The sequence below is a fragment of the Cygnus atratus genome, chromosome 9 (genome assembly GCF_013377495.2).
Source record: "Cygnus atratus isolate AKBS03 ecotype Queensland, Australia chromosome 9, CAtr_DNAZoo_HiC_assembly, whole genome shotgun sequence".
NCBI lineage: Eukaryota > Metazoa > Chordata > Aves > Anseriformes > Anatidae > Cygnus > Cygnus atratus.
The window spans coordinates 13,207,057-13,234,045 of record NC_066370.1 but is presented as its reverse complement, the minus strand read 5'-3'; the positions used below and the strand labels follow the sequence as shown (position 1 = coordinate 13,234,045).

General features: G+C 39.5%; 1 protein-coding gene across 3 annotated transcripts in view; it reads left to right on the top strand.

Moving 5' to 3' along the window:
* Positions 1 to 26,989, top strand: part of LOC118247058 (glypican-5-like) — a 378,790-nt gene that overhangs the window by 76,621 nt on the left and 275,180 nt on the right. For all 3 annotated transcript variants that reach the window (XR_007708644.1, XM_035544740.2, XM_035544741.2), the window contains exon 3: positions 14,230 to 14,924. Coding sequence is in view for 2 of the 3 variants with exons in the window: in XM_035544740.2 (XP_035400633.1) it covers positions 14,230 to 14,924 (695 nt within the window). In the remaining variant the exon portion in view is untranslated. The remainder of the gene's footprint in view (positions 1 to 14,229; positions 14,925 to 26,989) is intronic.

Below are 26,989 nucleotides of genomic sequence, written 5' to 3'. Positions count from 1 at the left end.
CAGTGATACTTGCATGTGTCCCACTAAGGCATTGCACTCCTTTGCTAGTTCGGGCAGCTCCCCAGGCTTCTTTACAAATGAGTAACACACATCATTTGCAAAGGGCATGTGATAGAGGCCAAATATTTTAGATGTGTCCAATCTTTCCTGTAGTGTTTTGAGTTTTACTTGCCATCCTTTTAACCTATCTGTCGACCTGTTCGCTTGTGGATGGTTTCAGTTTTCCGAAGGACTGCCGTTCTGCAGTGCTGCTTGCATGCACGAGACTCTCTCATTCCTAGAAAACTCCACCGGCTTAGTTGGGGCTTGCTGAGGTTTAAGATAGCGTTTATGCAGATCAGTTTTGATGCTGATCATAGCTTTGGTGCTTTAATTCTGAATACCCGTTTGCTATGGTCTCTTAATCTACCTGAAAAGGGAAGCTCTGAATTGTAATTAAAGACAGCATTATATTGCTGCAATCAATCTTCTGTCAGTTCACTAACTGTTGGAAGTCTGCTGTACCGTAATGGCTAATTTGCTTTCATTATTAACGTGATTTATCTGCAATTCTTTTTTTCGTTATGCTGCTGAGTAAAAGATCGCAAAACTTTAAACAGAACTATAAAGGCTGTATATTTATGAGAGGTTTTAACAATTTTATATTAAAACTTCAGTATGACAGATGGATTTGACAGCTCGTTTGACCCACAATTCAAAGTATAATGTTTCTATAATTGAGTTTCCATCAGTAATGACCAATGCTTAACAAAAATACCATAGTGATGTACCACATAGCTGTAAGCCGTAGAGGGAACAAAGTGATGACTTCAGTAGTGCTGAGAAAGTAGGAGAGAAAAGCTGGAATGCATTCCCACAAAAAGCTTCCCTTTGTCTCTGTTCGGGCCTGCTCCCAGTGAGGTAATTGAGAACATCAGCGGTCCTCAGCAGGTAAAGCTTGCGCTTAAATACCTTACTGAGTCGGGGCCTGAAATGAAAAATGTGACGTTCTGGAGTGAAAAATGAGAGGATTGCTCCTTCTTGTGGGAAGAGCCTGAAAGGAAGAAAACAAGCTCTGCAAGCCTTTATGAGAGGCATTTTCACTGACTTGTGACATAGTAAGGAAAAAGTGTACCAGAAAAATGGGCAGACCGGGTTGCATGCTCTTCTCTCCCTGAGGAATGAGCACGTCCTGTGGCGAGGGGCACCTCTGAGCTGAGAGAAGGGGCGTTACTGCAGCGTGCATGTCTCTTGCATCTTGCAGGTGAGGGCACGTGAGCAATTTACTTAAGTGGGAACTTAACGGGGCGTCTTGTTCTCTCTGGTGACCTGTCTCAAGAACCCCTGTTAACAAAATGAATGTCAGCTCTTTAAGCTATGCCATCTATCAAAATCACAAATGGTCTTTTTTTAGTAGTTCTTGAAGGTCAGCAATCCCAGAGGAGAAACAGTTGCTCACTTAACAAGCCTCATGTCCCCAGATGTGCAAACTTCAGGAGTGCTGAGGGGAGCTTCTTAACTCATCTCATGACTCAGGCCGATCCATGAGTCAACTTGCTGAGATCCAAGCCCCAAAGCTTTCTGTAGAGGAACTTGAAACAAACAAGGCAGATTTATATATTCTTTATTTTTTTGAGCCTATTCTTGTCCTCTCTTAGAAAATCCCTCTGCTGCTGCTATTCCTGCAAAGAAAGAAATTATGTATTCAATTGATATCTGACCACTAATAGACTTTAGGGATGAATAAGCAAACATGGGATTGTAATTAAGCAACTTCTTGAATTTAAGCAAATTCTGTGATCTTGTGAAGCCCTACTCATCTCGGAGGGTGTTGGGATATGTGTGGCAATGTTGCAATATGGTGTCAAGGTGCCTTTCAGTCAGGGAGTGCACAATTTTCTGCATTTAAGAAATACTGTTTCGTTGCTTTGATCTTTGGTCTTCATTGCTGCAGATGTGATTTTCGTTCTGTAAAATATATCTGTAGTCAGTGTGATTGGAAAAACTTACCTATAGGGTTTTCCTTGTTTAAGGAGGGAATTTTGGGAGAAAAATAGGCATGTGATTTCAATGGACCATGTGTTTTCCCTGTGGAATAACTGGAGCTAATTCCCTGCAAACATCTGGCTAGCTATCAAATTGCCAACATCTGTACTTCTGCCAGCGGTGACCCATATGCTGAACACATGCCAATCTTTTTACTTGAAGGAATTTGGGAGGATAAATTGAGGAGAAGCTCTTCACCATAAAGAAGAATGTTATATTTTATGGGACTATGTTAAGTATTTTTCCACCTCTAATTTTCCCATTGAGAGAGGCTTTGTGAGCATGTGAAACTTTAAAAGCAGCACCCAGTTTGTTTTCCAAAGCTTAGTGACTTGGATTCAGTGTCTGTTGAAGTCAGTCATGGAAGTCTTTTCCACTCTTTCTTCAGGAATGCAGTACAATTCTTTGTTGTGAATGTAAAGAACCCCCCTGAACAAGTCAGCTTCTTCTAGCAAATGTCCTTTCAACTAAGTTGTGGCATTCTGCTATCAAATAAGTTTGCAAAATAATCTACCAAAGGAGACAGCTGGAAGTAGATGTTGCAGGAAGGGTTTTTTGTTTGTAAGCATTACTTGCCTGTATCTGTAATCAAATGTGAATGCCTTTGCCTTCAATGTAGGTGTCTATATACTTTTCAGTGTATTGTGGAAGAGTCCAAAGGCTCTCTCTCACCCTGTGGACAATACATTTAAAGGCTCGTAGCTGGTCTGTGGAACAATACAAAGAGTATTTTAAGCTGAAATTTGGGTGAGGGTGCTGTGTGTTGATATGTTACCAGTTTTAGTGGATAGAACCTGAAAGGCATGAAAACCACTGAATTAAAACTGTTTGCAGAAAGTGCTTAGAGGAAGGACTGTCTCTGTCACAACACTTAGCAATCGGGCTTTTATTTTTACTTTAGCTTATTTTGTTTAGGCTTCCTTATGTAGACTAACCTGAGGAAGAAAGATGGGTGAAGTTAGTAGATTCACAGTACTGCAAGGTGAAGTTTGTTACCCAGTCTAGAATCAGAAGAAACAGGTGAAAGGTGTCCTGGCCCCTTATTTTGAAACTAGAAGTACACTGTGGTTGCTAATACTGCCAATCAGTCTGACTGCTATGGTGAGCAATGATCCTTTTCCTTCTTGCAGCTGAGGGCTGGAAGCATGTGAGCTCATGGAGCGCAGTTCTTGAGCCAGCGGGCAGTGCTGGGTTAGGCAGTCTTCGTTGCTGAACACACAGGGTCACATTATTGCTGTTCCCTACATAAAGATTGTCTTCTTCATTTTAAAGTTGTTGATAAATGCAGATTCAGTATGGATTCTAAAAAAAAAAAAAAAAAAAAAATTTTTTTAAAGTCTTATTTGTGACCTTAGCCCTCAAATGGAACTCAGAATTTTATTTTACATTTCTACATTAGCACGTAGGCTTGAAGAGGGGAAACAAATCTGTTTTGTTAAGCTAACCCTATCTCTTGTGGCTATTTTTCTCCTAGATTTTTAGAAATGAGTCATAATAGACCACCTAACTAATTCAGCTGGAAATCATGAAACGGTTCATGACCTTCTGAAACAAACGTATTAGTTTTCCTACTGCCAGTTGAACTCCATAATCAGAGGGTCGAGAAAATTCTCCCTGGAGACTCCTGTCTGCTTGTTCTTCTGCTAATGAAAATATATCCAGAAGAATGAAAAAACTCTTACATCTGAGTAGACTGTATTCCTGCTTTGTCTTGATGGACTTAAGAGAGTTTTGGTTCTTTCTTCTTAGATATTGAAAAAAAAAATCACAAATCTTTAAAAAAATATTGTATCCTTTCCTTTCTCCATAGCATTTAATACACCAGAGGTATACAAATATAATACCTCAATTTCATCTGTGTTCTTGTGTGGCTTTTCTGCCAGGAAACATGAACATGCAGCGCAGCAGTTCATCAGAGGCAGGTTTTAGAGAGCACTCAGTACTCTGATGAAAGTGTAGATTGCATCTGTTTTCTAGGGATGTGTGTTAAGTTTTATACTTACCCAGTGGGTAACATACCCAATGGTCAGTGTCTCAACGGTCATCGGTGCCCCTATATAAATCAGGTGGCAGAGAACTCTGCAGTGTTTTTCGCAAGCTCCACTTGCTTGCTCTCTGAGCCTGATTGTGTCAAATCTGCAATGCATTTGAGCCCCAGTAGACCACCAAGATAAATGCCCTCCCACTCTCCAATGGTGGCATCTGTTCTCCTCTGGTATTAGTGCCTGGCACTGTGTGTTGTTGGCACAGGTTTCACCTTCTTTGGGGTTTTCATTTTCTGGAAGGCTGCACAAGCAGTTTCTGGCATTGTATGTTTGGAATAGTCAGTCTTCTCAAGTAGTTTATGGCGGTATCTCTGCATATACACATTTGACTTGTGCATTAGATGTCTCCTCACCTAACTGCATTTTGGAGCTTCTGGTTTTCATGTGGCAGTAGTCCACAGTTAGGTATGATTCGCTCCAGAACACACTTCTATATGTCCTACATGCGTTGTCATTTACGTGTTGTCCTCGCCCTCACCTAGGCATAGTTTCCAGTTAGGAATTTTTTTGTACCCTATACAGACCCAGCGCATTTGGAGCACTGTGATAAATGACACAGCACTGCATGTGTGCCAAGCCAGCCTGTCCTGCAGTGGTGAATGCACTGAGATTCTTCCCTGTGTCTGCTTTAGGTCTGTAAGCTATGCTGTATGTGCTAAGTATCTCACTCCAAACGTACTTCTAATAAAAGCAGTCCTCTTGGGAAATCCAAATAGAAGCAGGAAGGAAATTACATGAAACACTTAAATCCTAGAGACTGCAGTAAGACTACTTGCATGCAAGCATACGTAGTGTGGTGATTCACAGCATTGAAAAATTGCTCACCCATGCGAGAAGGAATTGCTACAGGCCCCAGAAAGGAGGTAATTGTTCTGCACCACTCCCAGTGGCAGTAGCAGTTCTGTCTCAGTGCTTTGCGTGTGCCGTTGCCCCCAGTGTTACCTCCCTGGCTGGCCTCAGATGTAGGCATGCCCTGGCTTTCTTTCCTAGGCAGATAGCTCGAGTTCTGTCTTTTGCTGTGTATTTCAGTGACAACCTGGTGAGTTCTGAGAAACGTGCAGTTGCAGTTTAATAATCAATCGCATATTGAAAATGGCACAAAACCTGTACAAGACTTTGGCATTGAAGGTTCTGCTCATTCAAAGGAGTTGCAGCCATATGTGCTGAGTATCTATTCTGAAGAAACCAAACTGTGAGCAGCTTTTCTAGGGCCCAGTATAAATCCTGTCTAGCAGTGTGCAAGTTGGGATTGCGGGGTCAGCATGCTTACCTTTTGGGGCTGGCAACGTTTTTGCAGCAATACTCCCATATGTCAAAAGTAAGCACAGCAAGAACCTTATTTGAAAAGATACTGGGAGTTTGCCTCATCCAGAAAAGTAATGCTCTAGAGTTGATTTTTAAAAAAAATATTGTCCAAGCTGTTGTTTATGTCTACAGGAAAGCTTTTTTGTTTTCTAAGGAGAAATGATGACTTTTCAGTTCATTATACGTCTTTGCAACTGTGCACAGGGTTTTAACCTGAAAAATAAAAGCAGCAGCTTTTTTTTTTTTTGTGGTAAAAACTTTTTTTCAGTAGAATATTTCAGTCAGGCTTAATTTGAGCGATTTATAGACTTCTTCTGTGGATTTATCTTGAAATGTTGATTATTATAGAATTGTCATCCAGAGCTCTTTTGCAAGTGATTAGTGCTGTAAGGCAGCATGGGAATGGTACGCTGCTTGCTGGAGCTGTGGCTTTCAGTTAGTGTTTCAAGGACTGATCAAGTCAATCATCTAACATCATTTCTGCACCCAGTCTCAGGTGGCTGTCAAACCCCCTAAGATCTTTCAAGAAGGTTATCTGAAGAATCCAACTACCTTTTTGCAGCGTAGATACATAACTACTGGTGTTTTTTTTCCCTTGTATATTGTGAGAAATTTTTTATAAAATAGTTGTTCTTGGAAAACAAATGAAAAGCATAGCTGATATTCCTGAAGCACAGCTGTAGTTCTCAGTTCAGTTACTTTGGCCCAACTCCTGTTAAAGCTGTGAATTCGTGTTACTAAGTAATAACTGGCAGACTCGAACTTGAGAGGTATGAATTATACGCATGATCTTCTGGAATTCTGTCCTGATGGAAGGAGAGTAGTACCAATACCTAGTACCTGAGTACGACTCAGGGCTTTTCCTGTTCTAGATCATCTTAGCACAGTGATGCTGTCAGCCTTGTACTGCACAAATATTCCAGAGGAACTATTTGCTTTATTTATCTGTCAGTGCGTGCTCAGAGGTGTCATAAAAGGTTAATGCCACATCTGGTCTCCAGCTTTCTGCTGGTCAACTGATCTGGTTTTACTTGAAACCGCTCAGTTTGAAAAGGAGTAATTGCACTTTAAGTGCTGCATATAGAAGTACTATGCAAATGTACTGACGTAATGTATACAGAAGTAATAAACAGCTACCTTTAATTCCTATCTCAGTCATTCTATTCACAAAAAGTTTGCAGGTGAAATAAATAGTAAGCAGTTCAAAATCAAATTAGCAAACTGCAGCTATTTTTGTGAAGCATAAAAACTTAGAGAAGTTTTTTCTGTAAACTTCCATATAGTCTGTTCTGTAAAAAGTCAGGATGTGAAGACATGGGCAGGTATGATTTGGCACAGCACAAATGTAAAGCTTTTTCTAGTCTCTTTGATAAATGCTTTTGCAGCTAGTTGCAGCTTTGTTATATTGTTGATTTCCTTAACGATTAGGCCGAGGTAACCATTGAATTTGAAAAAAGTGTGTGGTTACTATTTCCAGCAATTTGGATGTATTCCCCAGCATGCAGACTGCAGAATTCGTTATCTGATTTCATGGCAAAACGAGCAGAGCAGAAAAGCTGCCTGTCAATGGACTGCTCTATTGTGCGTAAGGCGTCTGCTAGGCTTACATGTCTGCCTACCTCTTTTCCTTTGCATCTCCAGCCTGTGTAGCAATGAGCCTATTTTAAGCTTGGTGATATTACATCTACTATTGACACTGCCAGGATTGAATACTCACCAAAAGAGAACCCAAAGTTAAAGGTTTCAGTGTTCATCAGTCTCACCAAAATACGAGCTGCCTGTTTCCTCCCCTCCTCCTGGTACAAGATTGCATGGTAAGGAAGCTGGTTAAGTTTATGGAAGAGGGGGAGGAGAACATGCTGTAGGAACGCTTGATTCCTGAAAGGACGTGTGTGATGGCCAGGGATGGCAGTCAGAAGGGGTGGCTGCTTCCTGTACAGCGGCAAAGGCGGCAAAGAATAGGTTTGTGTGTATGTAAAGGACAAAGCTAATTTTTATGCTGTAATGCTCTTTTTCAGATGGTGCTTAATGGTGCTGGTTTCTCTTGCTGCTACTGGAAGTCAGTCTCCCAACAGACCATTTGGAAACTAGTTTTCTTTAAGCGTCTTAGCTTTGCCTGCACTATAGAACTCTGAAACTCGTATGTGATTCTGTGATTGCAGCAGGCCTTCCCTTCCCAGTGTTATACCTGGCAAAACGCAGCCCTGGTACGGGGGATGTGACCGAGGAAAGACCAGGTGGCCATATGCCTTGGAAGTCTCATTGCTAGACCTTTTTTTTATGCACTTGTAACTTTTCAGAGGTTTTCATAAGTTGAAAACAGGCTTAAATATTTTTGGAACTGAGCAGAGGGTAGAGGGATGATAGTAGCTTGTAAATAATGCTACCCATTGATTTCTTGTTAATCACGTTATCCATAGCTATTAGGAGGAGGCAGACTTCTTACTATTCAACTTGAGCAGAGGTTTCTATCAACAGATACATGATGGGATATTTATCTGACGTTCTCAACATAGGTATGCTCAGGGAGAGACTGTTAAGTGTAAAGACCTTGCCCCTAAATGCTGTAATGCAAAACTGTTGTTTTTGCTCTGTCTGATCTGTATTCTGAAGGACTGATTGGCTTGTAAAGGTAGCACACTCTCTTTGCTGTCAAGGTGAGTGAATTCAAGCTTCCCTTTCCCCCCTTCCCAACGCTAACTTTGCCTTCTTGCTTTTGGGTCTCTGTTTCCCATTCTGTGTTAAAAGCAGCTACAGGAGGTGAGTAGAAAACAAGAGGTGCTTCCACTTGACCCAGCTTCTGAGAGTTTGCAGATTTTTCTCTGGCCAAAATGGTTAGGAGCAAGCTTGCAAAGTTTCCTGCATGTTGGACATCTTACTTCCCTGAGCCCTTTGATAGAATGATGTTTATTAAAATGTTATGTCTCATTAACTTTGTGAAAAGCAACTGCATTTATATATAGGAAGCCTGCCATTCTAAAAGTAACAACACATGAAAAAGTGAAAAAATAGGGTATTCGTAAAAAGTTGTGGAACTTCATTTAGCGTAATAATTCAGGATAAATCGGAAGAAAACATCCGGTCCTTGACATTCTATATTGTGACATTTTGCCAGTAGCAAAGAAATGAAGCTTCAAGTTAAGTTTTCAAAAGTAGCTTAATGAATAAATGGATTTCAGGTTCTGTCTCTGCAAACATGACACAATTTGGTTTGCACTTCCATTCTTTTTGAAAGTAACTGTGAGATCTTAAAAACAAAGAAACAAAACCCTGCTCATGTTGTTTAATGATGCTATTTGAGCAGTCTTTGTTGTTTTTATACTTGTAAATATGTTTGGAGATCATTGCATATCTGAAATCGTAGAACTCTGAATTTTATCATGTGTGTCATGTAGATATGTACGTGTGACTTTCTGCTGTGTACTTAGTACTCTGTATATCAAATTGCAAATAATTTGTACTTCATTCCTACTGCTGCAAAACATTAATACGTTGTCCTGTATTTTGGCAAACCATAAAGATGCAGAAGATTCAAAGGACTTGAAAGCATTAAAAGGAAGCTATTGTTCAACAAACTGTAGCTTTCATTCATTCTGTAACTTTGTAATAAGTGCAAGATGTTGAAAGGAAAGGAGCCAAATATTAGTGTGGTCCTAAGAGACCAAAGAAATAATGGAGCTATGTAAATTTGTCATTCTTCTTTCATGATCACACTCAAATCTAAAATGTATGCAGATGTTATTCCTGTATAGATAGATTCACTGTTTGTTGCTACTTTTGGTTTATTGAATATTACTAAATAGTTTCAGTAATGTTTATAAGACAATGTTTTCCCTTTTAGTAGTGTGGTGTCGGTTTTTTTGTTGTTGTTTTTTAAGTTAGCATGCTTTCAATTATTGCAGAACGTAAGGAATTATTCATGTAGTGGAGAGCCATTGCATTAGCAGGGTGGTCTTACCTTGTCAGTGCTGTGGGCTAGGTGCCAGCTCTGAGTCGCACACAGAAGCACAATGGCAGTAACAGTGACTTCCCTTCTACATCTGCATGTCATTGCACTCACTTTTATGACGTTGGTCTTTGAAGACAAGGGGGTTCAGCCAGAGTAGGCCCACTATATCTGAGCCTCTGCTGTACAAAGGTGTCTGGTGCTTAGATTAACTTTGTTTGGGGAAAATGGTTCCCACGCTACCATTGCAGTGTTGGACACGTGGAAAGAAAGGAACACTGCATTTGGGTTGATGCATAATCCATTGAGCTGTAAGGTGCTTAGCCTGCTCCTGATGCTGCCATCTCAACCCAGTCGTTGCTTACAGAACAAGGATTTCAATATTTTGTGAAAGTCTGGAAGAACAGAGAGAAGGAAACTCTGTGCACGGCTGTCATACTTGAATCCAGATTTTTTTGGAAAACTCCTGTCTGAGGAGTTTCTTTAGTCTATACTATCGTTTAAAGTCTGTCTGTTTTTTTCCCCAAATAAAATTTCAGGTGGTGGAAGACTAGAGGAAATCTTTGGGAAATGCTGGCACAGCAGTTTCAGACAGACTGATACAAGCCTCCTTAATCTGTTTTTCCCACTTCACCCTGTTTGCAAGTTTCTTTAGCAAAAACACTTGAATTATGCAGTTTCTTCTGACATCACAATGGGCTGAATTGGGATTAAATCCTATTGAAGTCAGTGGTGTAGAAATTTAGCTCGTGGCTGGTTTGAGAGAAGTAAAGCATCCTCTGCATCAGGGTGGATGCATTCCTGTCAGAGTCATAGAATATGTATGGGGTTGGCAGGGAGCTGTCACTCAAAACCAAGCTATGCCATGCTTGTGGTGAGTAAGCATGGATACCATACATGCGGAGCAATGTTTGTGTGTTACATTGAGCATAATAAATTTTTCAGTGTATGTGAATAGTAGGAACCAGACTGTAAGCCCAGAAAGCAAACTGTTTAGCTGCTTGGCCTGGCAGCCTCTGTGCAGCAAAGCTACTGTGGCATCTTGTCATAACTGGGCTTGTCTCCAGAAGCTTATTTTCAAACACCAGCTGTTCAGATGTGAAGTTTCCAGAGGTGAGCTCTATTTGATCAGTTGTGTTTGACTGTCACAGACTCTTCAGTGGTTGTGTCAGCTATTTTGTGGGTGCATGATAAACAATCTGAACAAAGTTTTCCTCCTGGAAGGTGATGTTGCCTGATTTCATTAATGAGCTCCTGGTGTGTTAGTTCCAAATCCAAAGCTGGCTGTTGTTTGTCTCCCTGTAGCCTGAAATCAAAAAGCTGCTCTTGAAGAACATGAGAACAAATGTGGTTCTCTTCTTATTTATTTTAATACTAAATGGAGGCACACTATATGTCAGGTCTTCCTCAAATTCCGGAGAATTTTGCTTGTGACTTATTTCTGCTCGTAATCAATATATTTGCATGTTATGGTCCCTTGCTGTTGGTGGAGGGTTGAGATGAAAGGCTGTGAAAGACGATCAAATATTTCTCTCCTTGGAGTGTGTTTAAGCTTAGGATTCAGCTTTTTGTGAGTTCGAGGTTTGCTGTATTTGACAGCACAGATGAACGTCCTATTTCGGAGACAGTGGTAACTTTTGGGATCTAGAAACTGTACAAAGTATGATAGAAGTGCATTAGAAGTACATAATTAATCACCTTTAAAACGAGATGCTAAGGTTGCCGTCTCTGCACAATCAGAATGTAAACCAACTTCAACTGCATGAAGCCATGTTATTTCTATCTAAGAACATGCAGCTGATCCAGTAATTTGATTCTCAAACATCTCTTAATGCCTTATAACAAGAAAAAAAGACCTGTAGATTTTCTTCTCAAAGATCGTTTTTAGAGTGCCTGCAAGCACAAGTCTATTTTTGTGTCTGACCAATGGTGATAAGGAAGTAAGTGACACAGTACAGATGTTTACACCCCATCTACAATCAGCAGAGATGATTTTTGTACCATATGCCTGATGTTTTGGCTCTATTTGCAGGAGGAATTAAGTTATCTACAATCACAGTTCTGTTATGCAATTAAAAATAAATGACACTGAAATATTTTAATTTCATACTTGTGTCAGAATAATGCCGTTCTGTTTAATTGAACACATAATTTTGACAGTCAAGAGAGATTTGAAGATAAAGCTATGTGGTTTCATAAGTGTCTACACTTATGGGCTATGTGGTTTCATAAGTGTCTACAACTTAGTATCCCAGGAGGCTCCTGAAATCTGTTTCCTTGGGATGTATGTCATCGCTGACTGTTTTGCTCTGATCTTTCACTGGGGGCTGTTCATTCTCAGGAAATTGAGGATACTTGCAAATTTGTAAATGCATTTCACTTAGTCTTGTTCAGATAAGGAGATGGATGGTTGCAGTTCAGACTTGACAGAAACGGACGGGAAGGGGCAAGAGCGTAAGATTAAGATTGGCGTTGTTGAAGAGAGTCCCTGCTTCCACTATGTAATGTAAACTGCACATCTGTAAGAGAAAAGGTATAAGTGAAGGAGGAAACCCCTAGGGCACTGTTTTCATGTTTTTAATATCCCCATTGCCTTTTCAGTATGATTAAAAATAGTGGTTAGATTTCCCCTACAAATAAAAATAAACAAGTGATTTGGCAAACAAAAAAATGTTGATAGTGCAGCAGCACACAGCTAACTGTGCTGTGGTTTAGGTTGCGTCGGTGTTTCCATCACGAATCCAGTTTGGAATTTTTAATGTAGCTGTAAAAATCTGTTTCATTCTGAAACTTGGCAAGGTGTTTCTCTGCCTGAGAATGAACTTGTTTTTAAATGGAAGGGTATCTGATTTCTTTAAATTCTAGGATTTTATGAGCACTTCCAGAGCACAAGTTGTAATACCGGTGAGAACGCTGAAGTGGTTCTCAGGCAGAAGGAAGCAGCTCGTGGGAGGGGTGTGTGCGTGTGTGTGTAAAACATGGAGGATTTAATGTACGATGAAGTATTGTGTATTATCTGTCTGGTTAAATCACCCATTGCGGTGAAGGGATTGTAATGCTCCTGATAACAAGCAAGTTAGTTGCCCAGAGAGATGTAATAGAGGAAGGCACTGAGCAGGTTTTTCTACTAAACTTTGCCAGTGCATGCTAATCTTGATTTACAGGATTGTGTCTGCTCCTTTGCCAAGCTGATCTTTGGGTGAAATCAGTTTGCATTACGTGGCGCTGAATCATGTGGTGATGTTCAGATGAATGCAGAGTAGGATTAGACTGAAAACCCATTATCTGGCCAGTCCTCGGGAGGTATAAAGTGATAGGCTTCCAGCCTCGACTGGAACTACTCGCCATCCAGAGAAGTGCAAGAATGATTTATGTCAGAGGCTTTTTGTTGTACAGCTTCCAAAGAAAACAGTCAGAATGGTTCAGATTACTGCCTTCTGTGTCCTTAAAATAATCTTGGGAATTGATTCCTTCCTTGCCTCTGTCTACAAGTTCTAGCACCTCCCGCAGTGTTTTGGGCAGATAACGTTTACCTTTCACAATTTGAAATGCATTAACAATTGCACTTTTTAAATTTTATTTTTTTGTAGGTCACTTGAAAGTGGTGTAGTCAAGTTCAGGAAAACAGTATTTCACTTATAATTTCATTTCATTCTTAGTTCATAGGGACTTGATGTTGAGTCCTGCCCGACCACTGGCTGGAGCCCAGACCTAGCCAATGTTAACAGAGAATTTCTTCACATGGCATCTTTCTTTCATCCCTGAGTTGTTCTTTGTGGGAAGTGCATCTCAGCCATCCACTCGCAGCTCTGTGAAACAAAGACTTCAACTTCTGTTTGCATTCACATATCTTTTCATTGAGCTGCTGCCCAGCAGCTTTATCTGAAAGTTGCTTTTTGTATGTTAGCTTTGTCTAGCCTTTCATTCTAGCCCACATTGACTCTGCACGTCAGCTGTCCAAATGTGTACAAGTATGTATTATACAAGCCTCGACAAGACTGTAGGGCCTTCACTCTTTTTCCCATTGTTGATGTAGTATTTTGTAGCAGTAGATCATCTGAGATGAAAAGCTAATAATACTTAAGCTGTGATTGTTATCAAGATGTTGCTTTCATTAAACTATTAAGTTATTAAATCATTTCAAACAGTTGTAGTTGAGAAGTACAAGTAATGAATGAGGATGATCATTTCTGTGCACTGATGAGATGTACGTGTTATTCTTTGACTTCTTCAGACTTCACTGCATCTTTATTACAGCTTTACAAGAAGTTTGAATTTTCACCCTGTGTTTTATTAAATGTGGATATTCTACCATTATTCATGCAGTCCAGTGCAGCAGTAGTGCTGAGATGGGTGTTTCACAGACCCCCTCCTGTTACCAGTTACTCCTGTCGTACAGTTCCAGAATTGCATAATTCTGCCTATTCGAGTATTTCTCTCTGCAGTTTTATAGGAACATATACAAGGCATTAAAAATGTTGTACCCCTCCCTGCGTGCTAGAAAGCAACATCTGTTGTTGATGTAGAGGGATGTTTTGGTAATGTGTCGGGTTGGGCTGTCCAGATGCAGAGGCAGTTACAAAAGCCATCTAGATAGATCTGTCTGTGGAAGCCCAGCATTGGCCGATAGAGTTTGGGTGAGGGTCTAGCCAGCCAGAATACAGTAAGAATTTTTTTAAGAAAATGCTTGTGTATTACGAGTTGCCTTTATTAAGCACATGTAATATTTACCTGTCTTTTTAATCATGTTACTGATGAAAGCAGTGTTAACTATTAGTGTATTTGTATTGCAGATTTCATGCAACTCTTGGTGTCCCTGTTCAGGACAGTAAAGTTATGTGACTGAGATGTAGTTGCTGGCTATTAACATCGGACATCTTTCTTTCTCTCTCCCCTTCCCTTTTTTAGAGGCCTTTGAGTCCTTGCTTCGCTTAGCTGAAAACCGCACAAGTTCCCTTTTTGAGACAGCTTACAGACCTATGGCGAAAGAAGCAGCAGAGCCTGTTAAAAAGCTTTTTAGAGACATCTCTCTCTACATCCTGGGCGCAGAGACTACAGTGGAAGATGCAGTATTAAGATTCTTTGACAGTCTCTTTCCTCTTGTGTATAGTCGGCTTATAAACCCAGGAATTACAGATTTATCAGAGGACTATACAGAGTGTCTAAGACTTACGAGGCAAGACATAAATCCTTTTGGACGCTATTCTAAAAACATGGTTACAGAGCTGTCAAAATCTCTTTGGGCAAGTAGGATGCTCAGCCAGGCCCTCAGTCTGGGCATCGAAGTAATAAATACTACTGAACATGCAGTTCTCAGCAAGGAATGCAGCAGAGCTCTGGTGAAGATGCAGTACTGCCCTCATTGCCAGGGCCTGACGCTAATCAGACCCTGCGTCGGATATTGCCTCAATGTAATGAGGGGCTGCTTGGCCAGTGTGTCAGAACTGGATGCCCAATGGAGGGAGTATATCTCCACGCTGGAGTATCTGACGAACGAGATGGCTGCCTCTCATGACCTGGAAATTGCCCTGACGGGAATCCGGAACTCCATCAATGAAGCCATCCTGCATGCACAGCTGAATGGACCACAGCTCTCTGCTACGGTAAGTACTCTCTAATTATTCCCTACTCCCATCTATAAGTTTCATTATTGGATGAATAAATATTTGAACAACTTGGTGTTGTCTTTGGATCAATTTTTATTTTTTCAGCCAGATCTTTTTTAATAGTTTGTGAAAATATTACCGATAATTATGATGGGGTTCAACAGAGTCTGCACTGAAATGAAAGTGGGGAAAATGTTTGTTCCTTGAGAAGCAGCTTGGTAAAGCAGATAGCTCTGGCTTGTCTGCAGAATTTTCTAAACAAAACAAAGGGAGTACATTATACTTGATATCAACAGCGTATTTTCATACTCTAAAACATCTGATCCTGCAACTCCAGGAGCAGTGTTCCCCTGGTGTGTGAATATTTGGAATGTGTGTGGGCTTTCCATAGGCAACAGTGTAAGGGCTTAGAAGCGTGTGTTTCTAATTAAATGCAAAGAAATTAATATTTCGATAATTTTACAGTTGCTTCATTTTTGTGCTGACCATTGAGACATCAGGAAGGTAGTAGAGTTCTACAGTGAGTACACTCCTCCAATGAAAGTTGAAAAAAATAATTCTTTGACAGCATTTACACAAGCAGAGGAACAAAATACATTTAAATGGTTCTGTCTTTTGTACGTGGTTGCTCTCATAAATAACAGTAGCATGTGACTGACAGGTGTTCTCTCAAGGTGTTGAAGATTAGACCAGAAATTACTGAAATGAGTAATGGTGCTGCTGGCATCATCTCTATGAAGTTCCACAGGACTGTCAATGCAAAAAATATAGTAGTGTGGCCTTAGGCAGGAGAAAGAGTAATCTGAAAAAAGAGATGCAGATAGATCCCTCTTTCTCAGGGAAGGAATTCTTGCAGAGAATAAATGAGAAGGAAATGCAGAGATCTATAAAGTTAATTCCTATGCTGAACTCTGGCCATCATATTATGTAAGAGGGGGAAAAAATATAAAAAAAAGATGTAGCAGAGGGTGCTTTTAAACTAAGAAAATAGTTTACCAGGAGGAAATGCCTGCGTGTTTGTAACCTTTCAAGTTACCTAACGTCACATCTCTCTTCAATTTAGAAGAGCTGACAGAGGCAGATACTGACAGAATATAAAAGAAGTCTTTGTTTATCTAAACAAATAATCCCCCCCACACACACTTTTAGTAATTCGATAGAATTTTCACTGTGTAATTGGAGTTACCTTAGTCTGTGTTGCTTGATGTTCTCCTTTTCATCCATGACCCCTGTATCTGCTGGTTTGATATCTGGAGATAAACATATAAACATGAAATATTAAGAAAAAATTTGTCCAATTTCTTGGCTACTGCACAATTGGCGTTGGAGTCTATGTGCATTGTAGGACAGATCTTGCTTGTGCTAATGTGTAGTTGGTAGCATCATAAAATATACTATAAAGCAGTGCTAGGCCTAGGATGCGTAATCAACAATACTCTCACATCTACTCTAATTTTCACTATCATGTTATTTATATGTGTGTCTAGAAAGGAGATGAAAATGAAAAATATTCTTAATTGTTACCGATTAGTTTTATCTGACTATAGGTAGGTGCCTCTTTAAATTGTCACACTATTTCATTATCGATTACACAGAAATAGTTAGGAATAAACTGAAGCTTCCTGGCTACTAACAGCCAAAATGGTCTGACAGGTATTTCCTGCAGTGTATGCAATTTAGGTAGCATATGCTACAAAATGCTAAAAGGTAATTCTGCATTGCATTTATAAGCCTCTTAATATAGTCTTATCTATTTTGCTGATGGAGTAGAATGCATAATTCAGGTGAATATCAGATAATTACAGATGAAGTTAATGAGGGCATTGCTTCTAGCTGATTTTTGAAGCAGAATTACATCTGAGGGATCTTTGACCATTAAAGATAATTGCTATTCAAATCACTTTACCTGGGTCTTTCTCACTTCCCTTGCACTAACTTTAAACATTTTCTGTCTTCCAGTAAGAATGAATTCAGAGGGAGCTGTTGTGTTTGAAACTATTTTTTTCCCCAAAGTTCTTTGTTTTCTCCCACTACTGAAATCTGTGCGCACAAAAAAAAAAAAAAAGAGTTGAGTGTTGTTTGAGAGACTGCTCTGTAGGATAGCAAAGGACGTTTTCTGTTTGAAAATGATAACAAACTGGCATATAGTTTTCCTCAGTCCGTAACTTTTTCAGATGTCAGATTTCTGCAGGTAAGATTATATTTTGAAGACAGAGCATGTTTCGTTATTTGAGCAAGCGTTTAGTCTGATATTGATTTAGAACTTTCCTGATTAGTTACAGAGGCTAACCATTATTTAGAAAATTGAACCTAATTAGGCTGTATTTCCTTCTCTGAAGAAATGGAAAGGAGTAGAATCTACAACTTCAGGATTTCCGTCTGTGAGATGGCTTCTTGGAATCTGGGCCTTGATTCTCAATTACACTTGTACCCTTTTGGGCTGCTCTTGCTCAGTTTTGTACCCAGGATTTTTGTACTTTTAGTATATAGTTTTACTTCTATGAAACTTACTTTTTTACAAAAATAAGACCTTTTTTTTCCCTTTGTAACAAAATAAAGATCTTTTCCTGTGCATGCAGTTCAGCTTCTGCAAAAATGGAAATGTTTAATGTATGTATAGTTTCCGTTACAAATGTTGTAATTGGTTTCATTCAATTATAAATAATCTATGGAAAACTCATTCAGGAAAGCAGAGCACTCCTAGTAATTTTCATTTATCCTGAGGCAGCCTTAATTAATGCACCTGCCCTTTTAGGAGACATTTTACAATTTTTTAATAGGCAATATGGCTAAAAATTAGAGGTTTTTTTCTAGCTTGCTGTCTGCCTGGACGATAATGAATAATGAAAAGTTAGATTATGTTTTCTTTGAAACAGGGGGAAGGATTGAAATAAACCAATAAAGTGCACAGTGTACTTTGCTCAAATGAGGTACAGTCAATTATTATAAAATTAAAAAAATAAATCCTATTTATATGAAGAGCGCATGGCTTCAAGAGACTGGCCTCTGCTGATCTCCTCCATTACAGCCACGAGAATTGCCTGATTTGCTGGGATAGCATGTGTGAAAGGTCACCTTTAAGATATTGATAATCTCTGCTCAGATTGCTGCGGATTGTGCCGTGCTGTTTGTTCAGGGATGCTGGCTTGCATCCAGCTTACTTAACCTAATGTGGGCCAGCCGCGGTCTGCAGCATCAGCAATCATAATCATTACTTTCTGGTTTGTCTGCTGGAATCTAATTGTCTTTCATATTGGTAGGAGCCCTGACTGCTTCTTGGTGCCAGATACAGAGACCAGGTTTGTTCCCCCTTCATTCTCGTTTTTGAGTCTTTCTCCATGCTTTGTTTGCACCTTTCTGTGTTTTAAAAGCAGGTGTTGTTTTCTCATGTATTCAGTCTGCCATATTATGCTATAACCAAATGCTGTATTTGTGCATCATTCCTGTTTTCTTATTTTTATTCTAAGTGGAAATAAAATACCCTCAAGTAAAATGCAAGGAGGGGAGGCAGTTTTGAAATGCCTGCTGGTCTCTAGCACTTGGGGGAAGTTTACTTGCTTGATTATTCATTACAAGCCAAATTCCCTCTCTCTCTTAGTAAAATATTGTAGTCCTTAAAATACAAAAGTTATGATTATGGAAGTAGTAAAAATAAACATTTTAAAAATGCATAGGTCGCTCCCTGTTCATCAGAGCACTAGATCATATGCTTAACCTGAAGTATCTCGTTTAAACCATTTTTTTTGTGAAGGATGCTCTTGCACTTTGCGAGTGGGAGTCCCCTGTTGCTCACCAGCTGCTGTCGGTGCTCCCCGGACCGAGCCCCTTAAGGCGGCATGCCTGGTGCTTGCGAGGCACTGAGGAGGTGGGCTTGCAGCGCTCCTCCAGCAAGCCGGGGGGCATTCAAGGGGATAGGTAATAGGAACAGAAGAACATATGAGGTAGGGGAGATTTCTCTTGGATCAGAAGTAGAATCTGTCTGGCCATGCTAACTACAAATCTGCACCTCTGCTGATACTGAGCAGATCCTGGTATTGCAGTTTTGGCTTTGCCTGGAGCTTGGTGGTCTTGCAGGTGTGGCGCTGCTGACTTTTTATTGGTGTGGATCTGAAGGGCAGAGATGGTCTGTGGGATGGTGTCATGCTGTATAGGCAGGTGCTGTGGAGTCAGCATCCTGCTCAGGTACAGATTCCCTGTTATCTTTTGGCAGTCCGTGGTTACAAAGATTTGGTTCTCCTCCGTGCGATAGAATATATGGCTTCCCAAGGTCAGAGGTCCAACAGCAGAATGTCCCTGTGTTCTGAGGTCCAACAGTAAAAGGGTGCTTCTTCCATTTACTAGATTATTTGAGCATATAAGATGCACTTTTGCCTGCGTTGGAAAGCTCTGTGGGTCCAGGTTCCCTCGCAGCTTCTGGAAGTGGTGAATGGCTTTGCAGATATGCCCAGTGCTGCCTGGGCAGCTGGCAAAGACTCTATCAGCTGCAGTCTGGCAGGGGGTTGGAGCCAGGTGGTCTTTGCGGCCCTTCCAACCCAAGCCATCCCATAATTCATCATTCTATACTTCTTCAGAATAGAAAAATACTGTACAGCTGAAGTTGCTGTGTGTCAGTGCTCCATTTATTAAGGGCAAGGTGGAGGCTATATTGCCAAAGAAAAAACATTTTATGGTCTGAATTCCACTTCAGCTCAATAGCATTTGAACACATAATTACCTGTTCTTAGTACATTTCCCAGGTATTGCCATGCCTTATACTCTGCATGTGGCTCTTTGTGAAGCCTGCCTACGTGGTGTAAAATGCAAAGTGTTGTGTGTTAGCAGAAACATTTGGAAGGTAGGAAGATGCATATTGTCCTGAAACTTGGTCTTCTTTCTGCATGTTCATCCAACATAAAGTACTCATCTTCTTACTAATGTTGTAATAGCTGAAAATGTTTCAAATAAAGAGAATGTAAAAAGCCACAGATCTAATATTTTCAGAATGTCTGTTTATACAAGGCAAAAGTCCACCACACAGTGTTTGGATTATAGGAAAAATAAAAGCAAAAGCTAATAAAGGACTTGATTGAGGGGGACTGTAAAGCCTAGATATCATCAGAGATCAGGAATTAGGAGAAAGAAGAAAGATCTGTGCCTTGAGCCAGTTAAGTTCCTGGAAGCTAGCTTACTAATTAATGTGATGAAAATGACCAAAAAAAAAATGATACAAGAATAAACTTTGGGAAAAGGAGCAGCACAGAGGCAGGAGAAACACAGGAAGTGAGGGGTATTTAAGATGCATGATGCTAGAAATTTCGGGAGTGTTAGGAAGAATAAAATGAGTGATTGGGAGAGAGAAAGGCTTGTCAAAATCCCAGAGTGATAAGTGGCAGTCTTTCCACAGGCTTTGAAGACATCAAGGATGATATTGAGAAGACATCCACTAAATACAGATTGTTTTTTAGAGGGGATTGGTTTAAGGATGTAATGAAAGAGGATCTGCTGGCTTTTTATGGCAGATCATTCATGTGGTGCTTCTTTAAAGTTTTGTGTCTCAGAAGCAATGCAAGGAAGGCATGAGAAGGTGATGAAAGCAGGGTCCCTACCAAGGAATGTTGTCCTTGATGGTGATGAAAAAAAGACAAAGGAGTTAGGCTTTCCATGCCTGCTCAACTGCTTCTTCTTCAGTCATTTGCAATTAAGGATGTAATTAGGAGCTCGGGAGGCACTGTGCATACAGAAACAGCAAATTAGAACTTAGAGTGGTTTTCAACTTACTTAAAAAAAAAAAAAAAAAAAAGAAAGTACAGGTTGACGATTGGTCTTGGCTGGTCTATCAATCTCCTCTCATCAGTGTTTTTAAAAACTTTATTCCTGTTGCAAGGCAGGCAGCATGTAGTCACGAAATGCATGCACAGCCCTCTCCACTGTTGTCTAAACTTGTCTCCCTGAAGCCACTTTAAAATGGATTTCTCTTACTGTTTATATTACATCATTATTAGTGTTTTGATTTTGAAACTGATCTTGTTGACCATAATATGGTATTTAGCGCTGAGGAAAGTGGTTGCTCTGCAGGTGAGTTCAGGCTTATAGTTATCTGAGGTATTTAACCTATAGGTGGGTAAGAGTGGGAATGCTGGCGGAGTTAAGAGAGCAGCTGGGAGTCTAAAAACAAGAAGGAAAAGGCTGAGTTTATAGAAGCACTGAAAGAGTGACTAATAATTAAATCTTGCAATATTCTTATGAAATAGCTGTATATTGGTGTCATATCTTGGAAAAAATGGAGACAGTAGTACTAAGTCAGACGTAGAACCAGATATTTTTTTTTTAATTTATTATTATTTTTTTTTTCCCAGTTATTAGTTCTATACTCCAGCACCTTACTTTTCCAGAGATCTGAGGGTGTACTATCAGTGCCCTTTACAGGCACATATGATGCACCTCAGCACATGTTCTTGGCTAACTGGAAGATACAAAAGTGTGTGTATACCTTTGGTACTGAAGAAGCAAGCTATATAGACATTTGTTAGGTGTGGTTTACGGATGGAAAGAGGCATCTGCCTGTGAAAGAACACACTTGTATCCTGAAATGCCCACATTACTGCAGTGGGCTTGAGCCAAAACTTCCTGAGGGGGGAAAAACATTTGAAAACAAAATGAAAATGTTGCTGTAATTTTTTTGGTAGAAATTCAGCAATGTATGGAAGGCTTAGGAAAAATAATTGAGGTGGTCTGAAATCATTAGGAATAAATTAGAAAAAAACAAACCTGAGAAACAAAAGACACAAGATGTGTTTAAATGGTCACCTTTAGGAAAATAAAAACTTAGTGTGGGAAAAGGCTGCCAAACTTAAAGCAGCAGGAGATTGATGCACACTAACCTTACAAACTGGAAAAGGAAATGGCAGTAATATGAACAAAATAACTTGGTGCTGAGTAAGTTCACAGCAACAGTTTCTGCCAGCTAGTAATGAACTACTTGATTAGAGATCAGTGTCATAAGATGCTCCTGGAGACTTTGGAGAGCACTCAGAGCTGAACTCAGGTGCTTCCTTCCTGCAAGTTTTCCAGTTCAAGTGATCAACACCAGCTATCAATAAGCATAAGGACCAAACTTAGCAGAGATAAGAGCAGTATATTTAGTGCCTTAGTATGCTGAAAATACCTGTGAAAATGTACATGGAAAGCTATGCTTGTGAAATATTTGCACTAGAAATGGTATGTAAAATGTCATTTTACTTTTTCTTAAACACTTGTTACCAGTAAATCTCCTCTGAAAAGAGAAAATGGAGGAAATGCTTAGCTATGATGAGGTCTGCAGATGATCTTGTATGAGCCTGAAAGGCTACCCTCTTGAAGCTGTCTAGTTTGGTAGTACTTCTTGCAGATGTGATCTTGAAGACACAGTCACTTATGCTGAAGGCATGACGTTGTGCATTTTGTTGTTATGAACCAGAGTTAACGTGAGTGTACATCAGATTCAAATCCTTTGTGGATAAGGGACAGAAGGAGACCTTTTGGAAACCTGGTGAATTGCACCGAGGGCGCATCTTGTAACATAATTACCAATTTTGTGCAAAAGGTAAAGAATGCTTTTAACAGTGTAGGACATACAGAAATACCTATTTCAAAATTTTGATGTGTTTCTCTTGAGCTATGTACTTATCAAGAGATTGCTCTTGTCTTACGGTCAGTCAGGAATGAATTTTTAAAAAATGAGCTGTAGAACTATGTATCTGGAGTCCACAGAATTTCACAGAGTATAAACATCTAGTTCTTGTAGTCAGCTTTTTAAGTTTTGCCCCGTGCTATTTGCTTGATTTAAAAGCATTTTGACACTTGAGTACTGTAGAAGTATTTCTGGAAATAATCATCTAAATTGTTTAATGCATTTGCCTCGTTCCCATCTGTTAGAAAAGTCCTCTGGAGAATTAGAGTTCATAGTCTTGAACAGCTCTTAAAGAGGATGTAAGGAACTTTGCGGCCTGTGTTGGCTAATGACAGTTGTCCTCCATGCAGGTGTTAGATAGCAAGGAGTAGCATGATCTCCAGGTGTAAAGCATCATCTCATCAGTAGTGATGGAATGGCTTGAAATTTGATATTTACCCAGAAAATGTCACTACAAAGTAAGTTAAATTGAAACATGTTTCCAAAGTCTAAACTATGATGAATCAGAGCAGGAATAAAACCCCCTGTATAATTACAGTTGAGTTGGTCTGAGACATGTGGGTACTGGGTGTTATCCAGCTGTCATGTTATTTGACTAAACACACAGCCAAGAATTTGGTTTTCCATAAATTTTTAGCCCTGTTTGCTTTTGCAGAAAATTTTCATTGAACTAGATGTAGGTGTCTCCTCATATCCAAAGGTGTTCTGTCACAAGTTGCACTTTACCTCCTGACTGACAGCTGACTTGCTGATATGCTATTGGCAAGTCCTTTATCTGTACTAAAATAAAAAGCGCTTCTCTGCCTGATAGAGCAGTATTCAAGTTCTACTTTTCATTCCTTACATCTTACATTTTGTGTAAACATGTAACCTAAAAGTTTTATGTTAAACGTTCTTATCAGTGGAATTGATGGATGTAGCTTTTAACCAGCTTTTGGTTTGAAAACAGCTTTGACTGTGATTAACCAGATGTGATTAATGATTGTGGTCAGTGTTTTGGAGCTTATAGTGATTTGGGGTTGCTGCTTTCTGACAAAGACTTCTGTCTTTGAGAGGGATCATGGCACCATTCTTTAATTTACAGCCATGGTATGGTTGTTTGGTCTAGTTTTATTGACAAAGTATTTATGGAAAACACACCAGGTATTTGTGTGTGTGAGTTTGCGGTCCCAGAAATATTAAGCTAGAATATAGGTGAATGTTTTCAGGAAATTTTGCATGCATGCATCATCAAAACAGATAAAATGCTACAGGAGTCTGGTGTTTAATCTAAGTTGTGGGGTGTATCTTAACGTATGGTGTAGCGCCAGTAAGTTGCCCAAATGTAGAGAGTAAGGACAGGTTAAATGTAAAGCCAAGAAATAGTAACCTGCTTTTAGAGCAAGAGGCCTAAACAAGGTAGTAAATACATATTTGTATGTATATACATATATATTATTCATTATGCCTTTTGCCTATCATCTTTGTTTAGGGGACATAATTTAAAAAATATCTCCTAATGCATTTCTGAAAAGTACATTTTATTTCTTTAAGCCATTGATACTGGTTGTAAATATATGCTTAAAAGTACACATTTGATGAGGCAAATGCCCTTGGCCATTGCAGGATTGTGAAGTCTTGCCCCTCTGATGCTAAGCACTATGATCAATAACACAAGTGTATGCAACCATGTGCACACATTACTCTGCACACACATACACTTGTTTTTCTTCCCTCCCTCAGATAGATGAAGCTGCATCTTTTTTAGGGTGTGGATAATCAACTTGGTTCTAAAACTCTAGTCCATGTAACATTTATTTTTGAGTAGGAATGAGCATGTTAATTCTACTATTGATTCAAATTTAGTTCTTCTCACTGAGAGCTTTGTATCTGTGTGATGTAACCAGTGTTTCTCAAAACAGCTGCTTTGTTTCATTATTATTATTATTTTTTGCCAAACTGAGGCTCTGATACTTTTCAGCACTTTCTGGTTCCATGAGAATTAGTTTCTAGGAATTACACAGCCAAGTGTAATTTTAATAAAATAATAATTTTAAAAAGTCCTATGTAAAATGTATGGTCAGTCTGATGATCGTTTTCACCCCTGAAGCTGCAAGTGCGGAAAAGCGTGCCCTAGGTCACATAGTCTGCATCCTGTTTGACTTTTAACTTGCTGCTGTATGAAGAGGCAGGTGTGCCTGTGTCTGTCTGATGGTAGGATATGAGCTACAGGATGGAAGTTCTACTGAAGCTGTAATCATAAACCTGCCAAGGTAACACAGCCATAATTTCACCAAGCACTCTGTATCTTACTGGGAATATGATGTTGGTGTCAGCACTTCACCATTATTACAGTTGAAGGATGAAGGACATAAATATGGTAAGAGTCCAAGATTTTGCTTGAAGCACAGTACTGAACAAGACAATCAGTGCTTGGGATAATATTTATGGAAATGATGGTACTCAGGATGACAGATGATGTGCTTACTGTTTCAACAACAGTTGCGTACACTTTATTCTCCGTTTTTACTTCTTTCTTCCTTCTATTCTGTGCACCTATTATAAGTCTCCATAAACTGTGTAAAATATCTACTGAAATTGAATGTTATTTTCTATTATAGAATTGATGTGAAGTACAAAAGAAAAATCAGATACTCAGATTTTCTTATGGACCTGACTTCCGGTACTGCTTTTTATTAAATGTGCTGGAATTTTGTAGTTGCGGCACTTTGAAATCTTGGCACTTCTGCTTGTTGTGGTTAATTTTTGGTCTTAGAAATTAACAAGGCATCAAATGATGAAGTTAGAGTGTTGCTGGGTTGGGGTCCAGTCCCTGGTAAAAAATGCAGCTCTAGCATATTGGCAGCTAGACTGCTTGTTATTCATTGTAAGGCGTCTAGCTATGGGAGTGTTAGATGTTTGACAGCATTGAATAGATTCCAGTCAGCCATACAAACTACCTCCAGTGAAGTGGAAAGGACCATAAAATTGTTTTAGCAACAGCTAATTCTCTTGAGTCTTTTAAGGTTTTTTTCCCCCTTTTTTTCTTTAACTATTTGGTTGCCAGTAGAAGACTTGTCAATTTAAACAGTAAATGTTCCCAGATTCATTTCACGTTTTTAAGATTAGTTGTGTAAGCTTTTCACTAATTTTGAATTCAGCAGTTTAAATTTTGGAGGGGGGAAAAAGTATATATTTAACAATGGTACTTTTCTTTGAATAGAAAATGAAGCTTTTACAGTATTGGTTGTTAAAATATTTTTCTGCTAATTAATTAAAGTCCTATTTTTATCAACAAGACATTTGAGTGCTAGTCTATTAACTTGTAGGGAAATTGATCTAGCTTCATGTCCCTGCTCATCTTTTAGCTGTTGAAATGTTGCACAAGCTCAGTGCTTATTTTACAAGCAGCTTGGGGCTTATTTTAGAAGCACCTTGACTTTTTAGACCTCTAAGGAGCTTTTTTTCCTCCTGAACAGTTCAGACTGTGGATTCAGTGTTTGAAAACTCAAAAATGTGTCCTGTCAAATGTTTCATAAGAGAAGATCTGTTTGCTTTATAGTGTACCGTATGTAGTTCAGTCTTCTTCAAGAAGGAGTCTTGAACGCAAAGCATTTAAGTAGTCTGGGAGACACTACGGCAGTAGATTTGGAAGAAGCCTTAAAAATTGTGGCTTTTGGATTGCAAGGGGAGGGTGGAAAATGTTATAGCTTCATGGACTTAAAGAACCAAGAGCCTGGTTAAAAGAGGCTCAATGTTTACAATTTGTCTGAGTGCAAGGCTTAACTCTGCTGACAGTAGATGGGCAATTGAGATTGGAATGATGAGGAAGTTACACCTTCTGCCGTGAAACAGGCTGCCTCCTGTGGAGAACTCCTGCTGTACATTGGGAAAAACGTTTGATCCAACTGAGTGCAAGCTGTTCATTTCTTCCTACTTGCATCTTTGTCTCAAGAATGACTTAGGTCAACATTAACTCAAATAACTGAGATAAAATTGTCATTACCAGCATTTGGCCTTAAAGTAAAAAATACCAGCTGTGTCTTGGAAGGCATCAGGCAGTCAGCAGTGTCAGCACGTGGGGCTGCACTGCATAAGGGCTAACATTGCCAGCTTGTGTGAAGAAATCCAGGAGATAATTTGGAAACAGGAACCCCGTGACACTCCCTTCTTCTATAGTGAAGTGAGGTGAGAGTCGCTGGTCATTTTATTATGGTTCTATAACTTTGGTTAATTGTAATGAAGCTTTATTTTAAAGTGAATTTTATTCTTCCTGTCCATCTTCTTGTCCACAACAACAACACAAAACAATTTTGTTTCACAGAATTTTTCTCTGGTCTCGCGGCTTAGTCTGTGAACTCTAGCTACCTCATCTGGCAGGAGGCAGTAGGAAAATATGATGTACAAGAACATAACTGGAGGAGCAGAGTTTGGA